Source organism: Psittacula echo (genome assembly GCF_963264785.1).
Source record: "Psittacula echo genome assembly, chromosome: 11".
In the NCBI taxonomy this organism is placed as follows: Eukaryota; Metazoa; Chordata; class Aves; order Psittaciformes; family Psittacidae; genus Psittacula; species Psittacula echo.
Genome location: NC_137746.1, coordinates 10455274 through 10467733, shown reverse-complemented (window position 1 = coordinate 10467733; position 12460 = coordinate 10455274). Strand labels below are relative to the sequence as shown.

Here is a 12460-nt window from a genome sequence, read left to right as displayed (position 1 = left end):
CCTTTTTGTTAGATATGAAAGAAGGTTTAACAATAAATAAATGATTTATGCTGTCAATAACATTATGGAACTGTATAAAACTATATTTACGCAGCTTTAAACATAAAAAAAACCATACTAGTGGCATGAATATATACAACACAGGTCATGACATACGCTTAAATTATCATAGCCAGCAGTGTTCTTTTTTAAATGGGGACACTATAATAAATAGAAATGTTAAATATTTACAATAATAGCATATGTGGAATCAGTAGATGAACACATAAAATCTTCACACACAGAGGAAAAAAATATTATGCCTTACACAAAAATCCCACCCCCAGTTTCCCTCCCTCCCCCCAAGTTTTATTGACTAAACCAGGGGAATATACACTTTTCCCCACAGAACAAATGAATACAAGTAAAACTGTATGCATGCTGAGGTGATATTTTGACTGAGACATTCAAGGATGTAGATCTGTATGTTTGGTTCCCATTGATGAATCAGACCTCTAATGAGAGAGGGATCTTATTTTAGTTCAATGCAGGAGCATTATGTTGGTAGTGAGCTGTTGTTTCTGTTTTGTGTTTGGTTTTTTTTCCCTTTTTTTCTTTTTTTCTTCTTTTTTATTTTTTTTTTATTTTTTTTTTTTTTTTCTAAAACACTTGGATTGTCTTTTTGGTTTGAGCTTGTTCTTCATGGTGGCTATATGCCCCCAAGGGGGAGAGGACGCTCACAGCAAACCCATGGAGGCACGCTAGAAACCTTCTTATGGGACCACCAGCAGCCACTTAGTTTTTGGAGCAGAGGAGTAGCCATCAGAGGCAGGTCCAAACCAACCTTGGCAAGCTCCTCTGTGGGACAGGCTGGGTGCCCCATCCATGGCAGAGCTGTACCCAACGGGGCAGCTAGCACTTGCACTGGCAGGAGCTCCGCTCCTCAGGTCAGCATAGTCTTCAATGCTTCAGTTCCTGGCCTGATCCCATCTCTTCCCAGTTAAGTTGAATGAAAATTTTTGTCACAGAACTCAGCTAAAATCAGGCGGGATCAAGGTCATGTCCGTAAACAAAGACCTGGTGATCACACAGAGACACACCTTTTCAACTTAACTGTCCTCTTTTCCTTCCTACGTGGGTTCTATTAAAAGCAATGCCTATAACTTCTGCGGGTGGATACATGCATTAAACCCTGAATATAGCTATTAGGAGCTGTGTTCACTTAGCAGTAACTAAAATCCAAGTTGGAAATCGTAGCCAAATTCCAACACCCTCTACTGTTTATACAGCTCCTTCCCACCATGCGACATGACGTACGTTAGTTCACTGGGTACGTTCTGTCTCTACTGAACTGCCTTCCTGCCCCCACAGCTTTCCTCCCAAACTTTCTAAATGAGAAGGCTCAAATCCCTGGTGTGATTCCCACTTTCTAAGAAAACTTGCTTTTTCTCTAGAGGAAGCTGAAGAGTTCACCCTTCTGTCCCCGTGGATGCTGTAACCTCCATTTCCACTACAATATCTGGGGATATAGGATTGCAAATCTGCAACCTGAGAATTACAATTGCATAGGGGGTAGGAGAGATGTGTTCAAACACCTCGTTCACACTTAAAACTGGTTAGAGGCAATAAGCTCTTGACACTCTTCATCTTTACTAACTCATTCTGCAGAGATTGGTGGTCATTATTTGCATGACAATTTAAAAAAAAACCAACCCAAGTCAACCCCCTCTCCTTCTCTTTGGCATTTGGATAAACCACAGCTGACAGGCAGGTTAGAATAGGGGTCCACATCCTAACAAACCATGCCATGCTGCTGCTAAGGAGATTTATGAAGGGTCTTCAATGCAGTCCTGCAGAAGAACCATGTATATAGGTTTCTTCACTGTCTGAGCCTATGCCCACCCTTTTAAGCTTGGGCTGGAGGACCTGTATCACTGAGCAGACAGGTGTAAGCAGAGAATGTGCACAGGGGTTTTAGAGGTCCACCAGCATACTCCTGGGGGTCCTCCCTACTGTGCAAGTCTTAACAGTCACATTGCCTTGTCTGGAAGCTGACTACTTGCCCTTGATATGCTGAAGTGATTGGATTAGCAAGTGTCAAGTTATGCAGTGGTTAAAAACCAAACAGGGGGCACTTAGACTAGGCAGCATCACCCAGATGGGAACAATGGCTCAGAAGTTACTTAAGAGAAAGCGGTGGAGCTCCAGACCCCACAGTTCCTGTGCAAGAGATGGGGTAGCTATTTCATTAGAGAGCGTCACATAGAGAGCCTTGAGCTCTTGTGTTCTCAGCCACAGACAAGAAACCAAATCCCCCTGGAATTCAGCCATCTGCTGTAAGGCTGTGCCCTAAACCTTTGGAGGTGCTAAGCCACAAGCAGCCACATGCAATCTGGCAGAGCCCTCTTGGAACCTTCTCCCCAGCAAAGGGGACCAAGAAAAAAAAAGAACAAAACAAAACAAAAAGAAAAACAAATCCTCAAAACAACCCAACAACCCCCAAACAAGATCCTAAACTTCAGCTGATGTCCACCTCATAAAAAAGGGGAAATGAATTTAGCCGGAGACATTTTGCCACACTTGGTGGCTGCTCAAGTGTTGAGTTTGCTGGATCTATAACCCATTGCCACTGCTCTCCCTTTGCTACTATATACACTGTTGCCGAGGTCCGTATATATCTTGCAATGCCCTGTGCTTGACCTCTGAATGGGAAATGCTTTGGAATGTCCATAGACAGGAAGATGGGACTCAATGGAGGAGGTTTCCAGTGGAGGGGAAGGGTGGGGGAAACAGGGACTTGGTGCCTTTTTTCACCTTCGGATGTCAGAAAAGTCGGACAGTTCATCTGCCCGGTCCATGATCCCATGTACCCCTTTGGGACCATGGCCCCCAGCTTTCACCCGGGCATGGGCGTTCAAGTGGCCCTTAGTACCTCTCTCTGCCTTGGATGCTCGTGAGGTCTCCCTGTGGTCAGAGTCGGAGTGGGCCAGCATGTCCCCACGGCCACCACCAGCTTTGCTGGCTTCACCTGCCTTCTTCTCTGGACCCAGGATGGTGTCACTGTGCACAGAAGAGGTGCAGAAGCTCAGGATGGAGCAGAGACTTCCCCAGTTCTGTTCGCACTGGGCCTGGACACTTCTTGTTATTGCCTTTTTCACCTCATCACCACAGGTGAGCAGGATGTTCACTAGATCAACATATGGCCTAGAAGGGAAGGAAACAGTGAGAGAAGAGTCAAAATAATATATAAGGGTTATCTACCAGTGAACAAGTGTAATGGCCCCTCTGACTTATCCTCCCTTGTGCACAGCATGGTTCAGTAGCATTAGTCTCATGCTACCTACCGACCTGGCAAGGTAGAGTTGCTGCTACAAAACAGCTCATAGAGCAGTTCTGCACCATATGTTTATTATGCAATATATCATATTCTAATTGGCCATATTGCTGTGAGAAATGCACATGATGGTATCCTGTCAAACAAAGCTTCACTCAAGTGCTGGATCTGCCTTGATTTCTCTCCCACTGGAGATACTCTGGGAGTCCACCCCAGGAATACATGAGGTCTACAAGCCTGGCAAATGGGGCTGCCAAATGGAAGAACTGCTATCTCACACCTCCTGCCACTCTCTCTTTCCATGCCCTTCATCTTTATTAATCAGGATACATGAGAAAAGAAACTTGCTCATGTTTAGAGCCATCTACTTGATCAAACAGCTCTCTATCTCCATGTGTACAGCTGGTACAGAGCATACACTGATCGTTATTCTGCATTGGGAGGAATTTCCTCACCTCTGCAAGGAGCAGCAGATACTCAACTAGAGCTTCCCTGGCTTTTCCCATAACCTTTAGCTTTCCCTGGAGCACCAGCTGTTGATCTCTACCACAAACAAGAACCTATCTGGACTCAGGATCTAGCTGCACAGGGCTCAGACACATGGGAATCCACTTCATGTGGGAAGAAACAGTGCCACCAAAGGGTTTTTTTCCTTCATTTCCTCAGAGTTGAGTACAGCTTTCAGGACACGCTTTTTCCCAGCCAAACAAGGAGTCCAAATGAGCCATGGCCAAATACCATTCCTGCTTCCTCCCATCCCTCTGTGCCCCCACAGCACAACGCAGCCTGAGCACAGGCACTTCCTCAGCCACAGGTCACCGAGTGCAGCGATTTTAAAATAGTTGTGGTCACAAGTTTTGTGGGTCAATATTGATGTTGTCTATTGACACAACCGCTCAGCTGTTAGCAGGCCCAGAAGGACGTGCTTCAAAGTCTTCCACAGCAGGAACCATCCACAGTGCTACAGGAGAACTGGCTGGGGCCAGCAGTCATGGCTGCATAGAGTGCTTGGGGTGCACCTTCTGGGCACCAGCTCTGGTGGCCCTGGACCAGTCTCAATCTATTCCCAAGAACTAAGACAGAAGAGATGAAGAAAACCAATGGATGATGAGCGTTGTCTGACGCTACCCTGGTTTTACTTTGCCTAACTGCTTAAGCACATTCTGAATGACTCATCTTGGAGAGCCACCTATCTCAAAATATTTCCCATGTTTGGATTGTTTCTGCTGCTTAGAAAAAGTTACTTGGAATGCAGCAGCAACTGATCTGCCAGGGCCTGTCATCACTTCCACCATAGCAAATCAGCCTGACCCCCACCTCACCACAGCTGACTCAGGAGGAGACTTCAGCGCCCTGATCGCGTTCCTCAACACTCATCAGGAGAAAACAGTCAGAACAAAACAATCAGAGAACAAGCCTGAGAGCTGCCACTTGCTTCTCCACTCTTAGGGTTGGCTTTAAATGCAAAATAGAAGAGGAGAGAACTGAGCATGTTGCAGACAGAGAAATAGAGCAGAAGGAAGGGAAAAAAAAAAAAAAAGATGGAGAAATCAGTAGTTGAAATTTGGCACAACCTTTACAAAAATCTGTGTAAGAAATAGGTTGCTGGTATGACTAAAGAGTGGCTCAGCTGCCAAAAATTTCAGGTATTCAGCCTGCCAGAGCCCTGTGGATTAATACTGGCCCATTTCTCAGTCACTGTTTTACTTTCTGCATTTCAGCTGGCCTGACCAGAGTACCTGAACTGAGCACAAGGCTGCGAGTCAGCAGACGTGATTTCATTTCCAGCTCTGCCACACTTGCCTATTGATCTCAGACAAGTTCCTCAGTTCAAGAGTTTTGGAGATGGCCTCTAAATTTAGGGGAGGGGAGGAGGCTGGCTGGCTTCTATTTGGGGAGTCCTGCATAATAAAACTACGCTCCAACTCAGTGAGATGCTGAAGTGTAGAAGCATTAAATGAGATCATGCAAATTACAGGTGTTCAGCTGAATGACCAGTCTCTTCTCGAAACAAGACCCCCCTAGTTAAGCTCCCAAGAAATAAGCAGCTGCCCTTGAGCATTCCTGCTTTAGACTGTTTGTAAAATAAGGATGACTTACTCCTCCTTGGACAGGCTTTTGGCTCTCATAGTTCTTCTCATCCCCAAATGATGGGGGAGAAGGGAGGTTTAATTGGTGCCAAGTCCCCAATTTATAGCCTACTAACACAGTCTGAGCAGCACCCACAGAGGGGTGCTGCTGTGCAGGATGGAGCCCCGCTTTCCCTCTCCCCCGTGTCAGCAGGATGCTGCCCTTCAATCTGGCGAGGCCTGGATCTGCCGCCAGCCATACCTTTCATCTCAGTGTCAGGAATGTCCATGGAAAGGGCCTTGTTTTCAGGCCATCATGTTCAGCTCATACGAACCACAGCAAATGATTCTGCACATGAGAGTAAACTAGTATTGAAGTGTCTGCAACTACAGCTTAAGTATTAGGAGGGTAGTTTTCAACAGAAAGCAAGGGAAATGGATCACAGCTGCTTTGGATACCAACGCAAATACAAGGCTAGAAGTTCAAAGTAAACGATTATGGAAAGAAAAAATAAATTATCTGTCATGATTGCTGGGATTTGGAGTTTCTGTGCTAATTCCGCTAGGGATAAAAAGGCATAGAGGTGTGGTAGGAAGATGCTCTAAGGTTAAGCCTGGTGCCAGGCTGTGGCTCAGCCTTCTTGTTTAGGAGTGAGATGTTCACCTGCAAGAAAAACAGGCTCCAATTTTTGCATTTGTGCACAAAGAGTTGGTACAAACAGCTTGTGCCTGGTTTGTCACTGTCATGTAGCAGCTTTGATCAATCCCAAATAGGATTCATGCCTGCCATTTCTCAGAGGGCAGCTCTGTTCCCAGTCAGAGGGATGAATTCCTCAAAATCTGACTTGTGCCTTCATTTTGTACACCTCCATGTTTTATTAAAAAAGCATCTGAGATTAATAGAGAATAAGATGAATGGGAGATTACCTGGGGGACTGCAGCTCTTTCAGGGACAATTAGCTACAAGATATTTGAAAGTATGTATTTAAAGAAGAAATCATCATCTGGCTGACAACTTTGCATAGACCCACTTCCCCCTTCTCTTCTAGCTGTCATCTTTAACAGGATCCTGGGGTCAGGAACAGTGCCTTGGAGCTCAGAAAACACAGAGACATTGTGAAATGCCTCTGGAAATGGCAGACACAGACACTGTATTTGCCAAAGGACCAAGGAGACAGCCAGGTCCAACTTCAATCCATATCATCTTTCACAGTCACATCTAGCCCTTGTAAATAATCTAGCCTTCCAAGGCCCCTGCAAAGAAAGCATTACCTTGGTGTTGTACATGAGAAAACAAGACATGCTTAAGGCCAGAAGGAGGTGAAACAGCTCCTGGGCAGATGCACAGCCCATTGGCACCATCATGCTCCTGGAAGGAGCTTCCACGCCTCTGACTGCACCAGCGTGGAGGCACTTACTCATGCTGCAGCAGGTCTTTGAAGTGAATCATCTCCACAATGACCTGGACGTTCTCCTTGGCAGCGGAGCAGAGGTCATGCTTCAGGTAGCACTCCCGCTGTAACTGGAACACCATCTCTTTAATGGCAGGGCACTTACGGCTGATGCAGCTGAATTTATGCCTCAAGGCATGAGCCTTACACTTCAGAGCGTCTTTAATGAAGGATTTTCCCTGAGAAGAAAAGAAATGGAGTAGGTCTGTATTTTTGTCCATTAAGCACAGCAGCTGATTTATGCCCAGCCAGCTGCTCCTCCGTAGGGCAATGTCAAGAGTTATTAGATTGTTAAGGGTATCACTTAATAGCTTTTCCCCTTCTTTTCTTCGTTTCTCTGCCCTTAAAGACCACGCCAAGTTACCCAGCTTTGCTACCCCAGTGGAGCTGAACACACAGGGTCTCCTCACTGGTATTTTGAGGTTTCCTTTGCCCCAGTAGCTGAATGCCCAACAAGGGAAAGGGCAAAAGTGAGCACCTTGAAATGATTCAGTGCTTGAGTTACTGGCTTTGCTCGCTTCTAGGGTAGCAGCAGGCTCACACAAAGGAAAAGGGCATCCTGCCATGGCTGAAGTCCCCAGGACCACAAGCAGATACACATTCAGTAACTGAAAACAAGGATTTCTTTTGATTTTTGAAATCAGTTTGCAAACTCTTACACATGTATGCACCTTCTATACGCACTTGCCCCACTCCCCAGCTGTATTTTTCCCTCTATGACCACTGCCTCAGGGAAGGACTCAAATCAGCACTAGCAATAATCCCACAGTGTCTTGATGCCTCCTTGCTGCAAGAAATTGTGAGATTAAGAAAGTCAAACCAAGAAACTATAAAAGTAAGTTTCAGGAAAGCTGCTTTAGTAGCACCTTTTTAACTACTGTTTGGGATTCCTTCAGTCGATTCTTTAGTGCATATCCAAACCATCCCTTTCTTTTCTCTTTGCTGACACTACAGCAGCCATATACAGGGCTTTTGTAGCAGTCTGACAGCTCTGGTCAGAATTCCTTTATGCTGCTGAGCAATAGGTGTATGGAAGCCTCCTGCACGGCATCCATCCCTTCATTAGCTCTGGACTATTTTACACAAGTGCTTCATGAAGACCAAATTATTGTTATCCTTTATCCAAGGAGTATATTGGCACAGTTCGACTGACATTAAGATTTACCCAGACCTGCAAGCAGATGTCCCCAAACTGTTTCAAGCCATAAATGTTTCTTGCTGAACACAGAACTGCTTCAGTCATCATCCCTTTCAATTCCCCATACCAAAGGCACTTGCTCTTCCCTTCAGTAACAAACATACTCAGCATGGTAGGCAAATAAGGATAAAAGAAAAAAAAAAAAAAAAAAGAACATTCTTGTATAAATCAAACCTGACATCGGTTCTAAGATTTCAGAGTGAGGGAAGGAGAGCAGGAAGCAGAGAACAAAGTGGCCAATGTTAAGTCTTGTCATTTAATGCAGCCTGAAATAACTACAGATAATAGATGAACCATGAAAAATTGTGTCATTGTAGAGGCTAAAATCACCTCCATATTGATTAAAATTCCATGGGTTTAATAATTCTGTACTGGAGACAACCTGGACGTGAAACAGGCTGTATTTGACTAGCAGCATCTGGGGACTGAGGAATAGGCATCAATGGCTACACTCAGCCTTCATAGGCCCTTTTCTTTCCCCTCCCAACAGGCCTTACTTCTTTGGTCAACTCGGCTCACCAACAGAATATAGTGCAAAAATAAATGAGTGTTTTTTGGAAGCCATTTGGAAATTTAGTTGAAGATTTTCAAATACCCACAGAAGAAACCATTCCCATTTCAATGGCTTGCCAGACCCTTCATGCATCCTTGAGAATTTGAGCCTAAAACTCCAGCACTTCAAAAGTGTTTCCTACTGGGTGGTCCCACCATGTCTCATGGAACAGACTGAATCCTGAATACAGCTCAGCTTCTTACCATGTTTTTAACAGTGCCATGTAGCTGGTGCTTTTAGTCAAGTTAAACTGTAAACTGCATGGTCAAGCCAAATGCTGCTGGCCTGTCATAATGTTCTCTTCCCTCCACACTGAAATGGGAGAGTAGGTTTACAAGACATAATAACAGGATGTCCCAATGATGCATAAATGGTCTGGGGAAAAAATGAAGGAGACAAACTTAATACCGCATACCATCTAAGTAACGTATTTTAACGTGCTTGAACCAAAGACTTATTTGAATAGAGCAGCTTTAGGAGGTTGCCTGTACTGGTTGCGTGCATGTCTTGAGAGCCAACTTTAGTAACTGCACATTGGGAAACATTTTGATATGTCTAAAGGAACTGGGAGCCCAAGCTGCACTTCAGAATCAGCTTTGAACAAACATGGTGTAGACGCTTAAGCTGCCTCATGTTTCTGAAAACCATGTTCAGCATTCCTGTTTAGTTATTCTGGGTACAGTAGGTGGAGGTGATCTAGGGAGCTATAGCTAGAGACAGCCTGTCTCCTGGGACAGGTTGCACACCCCTGTTTTGTTACTGTTCTGGGGTCTTGATTCTGGGCCCTTCAACAGAAATATTCTTAGGTCAGCGCAAAAGCAGATTTGCCCTGTAACAGCAGCTCTTTTTTGCAAAGATATGTTAAGGAACTAAGATACATGCCAAGTCTGTATTAGAAGTAAGCAGATACATCGGACATTTCACCATGTTACCTGGGCATCGAATTTTCCAGCGTTGTGCAGGAATGTCATGCAGATCTCATGTAAGCCTCGGATCTCACAAGAATTGTTTTCAAAGCATTCAAACACTCCACATCCCACATCGCCAGCATTAACCAGGCAGTGCTGGATTTCAGCTAAAATGAGCATTGATTACAGTTAATTTGAAGAACTGTTCAGAGAAGCTGGTGGTGGGTAAGGGGAGGGAGTTATTTTGCCAACATCATCAGTTTGAAAGTGAAAACACGCAACAACAGCTCTTGTACTCACAGCATGCCTACTTTTTGCAGAAATTAGGCCAAACCTTGGCTGTATTATGTTATGAAAGTGATATCCAAGAAGAAAATGCCAAATCCACTATACTTACGTCAAGCTACTTCACTTGAGAACTGTCTAATGCTCTTGCATTCCTCAGGAGCAAAGGATGGTCATGATTTTTTTGCTGTCTGACTTGTACAAAGCCCCCCCATCAACTTCCAAGTGCCAAATGAGAAACCCGGGACCCAGCAAGCTAAAACTTCTAATTTCTGATACTTTGAGCTAGTTTATGGCTATTAGCATAATGTTTTTTGTAGACCACTGGGAGTCCCCTGTGGTGATATCTATGAAGTTAATGGCAAAACTCACACTGATACATAAAGTCCTTTAAGCTGAGTGCTGCATAAAGCTGCAACTTTGCAGAAATAAATTGAAAATACATATATATTTATATATGTAGAACATAAAATAGATGTACTGGAGCCAGCCATTACACACGTGTTTGTTCTGCCCTTTCAGATGTTATGTAATACTGTAAAAAAAAAAAAAAAAAAAATGCTGCCTAATACTCACTTAGAAAAAAACCCCCAAAAATCTGATTCTTAACAAGACACATTCTGGTACTTTAAAAAAAAAAATTAAATAAAAAAATTGATGTTGTAGTACTGCTAGAGGGAAGGTGGTTGCTGAAAAAGCCTAGGGATAAAGTTAAACAGGGGCAGTTTTTAGACCAGAACTGAGGATGCTAAGAATTCCCGTACTCTGTGCTCTAGTGGTACCTTTAATTAAAGCTCGCCCTTGGGAGCCGGCCTAATCCCCCTCCGAACCGCAGCATGCCTCAGACATCCCCAGCCCCCCCCACCTCCTTTGCCATGCGGTCCATTTGCAAGTCTTTACAGCAACTTTCGGTCTAATTTCAACCCGCTGCAAGGCAGAGAGAGGAGCCGCGGATGGAAATGCGGAGTCTGAGGGAGTTCCCATGCCCTCCCCCCGGCTCAGAACCAAATCACTGCCGCTGCTTTTATTTTTCCCTCCCCCTCTTCTACCTGCCCCGAAGTGCAGCGCTGGGGGAGGGACACGGGGTCGGTTCCGGGGGTTGTCTCGGTCACAAGCGAAAAGCTGCGCAAGCACACACGCACCGGGGGGGGGGGGGGGGGGGGAGACGGCTGGAGAGGGATGGAGCTCTTTGTGGAGCGCTGCAGAGCGCGGAGCTGGGCTTTTTTTGGGGCCGGGAGCTCAGCTGTAGTGCTTGTGTTGGCATCCGGATGCAAACCCTTTGCCGGATCACATGTCCTGGCTCCAGCGTGCTGAGAACTGCACAGTGCCGTGATTCACATGTAGCAGTCCCTAATGGGCATTCGTGCATTCCTGCTCGTGTGTGTTTAAACACGTCTCGCAGCACTGAGAGTGTTAAAAGGGGAAAGGAAGAAAAAAAAAAAAAAAAAAAGGAGAAAAAAAAAAAAAAAGGGAAGGGGGTAAAGAAAGGGGAAAGGGGGGGGAAGGAGGGAAGCGTCTGGATCCCGCGCTCTCTCTTTGCACGGCTGGGAAGCGATCCAGCGAAGTGCACGCCTCAGCTCTCTTTCTTCTAGGCAGATAATACCCGGGGGAGGGAGCGCAGGGGGCGGGAGAGGAGGAGAGAAACCCCCGGCCCGTTGCATCATTGCACGACTCCCTACGGAGGAGGCAAAGCACCAGTCATTTCCAGCCGCTTCCCCTTCCCTCCCGTCCGTCCCCGTCCTCCCCTCCTCGACTCGGTTTCAAACGCTGCGCCGAGAAACTTTCTCCTCGGCAGCCCCTCGCCTCCGCGGGCCGGGGTCGGGCTGCCCAGGCGCTTCGCCCGGAGCGCGGCCGCGGCTGTTGCAAGGGCAACACGTGCTTGGCAAAGCCGGGCTTTAAAGGTAATTAGAAGCGAGCTCTTATTTCCTCTGATGATTTATGCCTGACAGTCGGACGCCGGAATAAAACGTCTGTCATAACTCCATTTCCCCGGCGCTCCAGAAGCGGTGGGTGAGGGACACACACACCCCCGAACCCCACCTTCGCACCCCTCCCAAGCCCTAAGCCGTACCTGTGTTTTGCAGGGACAGGCGCCCCTTCTGCTGCGGGGTCCTGTCCTGCGGCCCCTCCGGCGGGTGCGTGGCCTCAGTGCCCGCCGCCGCCGGGGCGATGGCGAGCAGCAGGGCCAGGGCCAGCAGCTTGCCGCGGAGCTCCGCGCACATGGTCGCGCCTTTCCCCCGCCGCCGCCGCGTCCTCCCCTGCGGGGTGCCGCACCCTGGCCCAGCGCGCTCCTCGCCGCGGCCCCGCGAACCGCATGTGCCCGGCGCGGCGGCGAGCGCGCAGTGGCGGTGGCGGCGCCGGAGGGTGCCTCAAATATCCCCGCCGAGCCCCGGTGTCACTCGCATGAGGGAGCCGAGCAGGTGTCGCTCCGCGCCGCGGCCAATGGCAGCCGCCTCCCCGCTCCGCCCGCCCGCCGGGGGCCGGCCCTGCTCCACCGGCAGGTTGCAGCCGCCCGCCTCCCCCGGCCCCACCCGCGCCGCGCCGCGGGGGATGGGCGTGCAGGGGGCAGCGGGCACGGACGGCACCCGGCGGGGAGGGGAATGGTGGTGGTGGTGAGACACAAGTTGCTTCCCCTCAGTGGTATGGGCGGGGTGGGGGCAGCGGGGAAAATAAGGTGGAAAAA

At 47.4% G+C, this 12460-nt stretch overlaps 1 protein-coding gene across 1 annotated transcript; it reads right to left on the bottom strand.

Annotated features, from left to right (window-relative positions):
• Positions 1-2789: 2789 nt before the first annotated feature.
• On the bottom strand, positions 2790-11999 carry STC2 (stanniocalcin 2; the record flags this gene model as incomplete). Its single annotated transcript, XM_080627128.1, has 4 exons — positions 2790-3183; positions 6801-7012; positions 9517-9659; positions 11849-11999. The coding sequence occupies 4 exons, from the start codon at positions 11997-11999 to the stop codon at positions 2790-2792; spliced, it is 900 nt and encodes a 299-aa protein (XP_080483254.1).
• Positions 12000-12460: the final 461 nt, after the last annotated feature.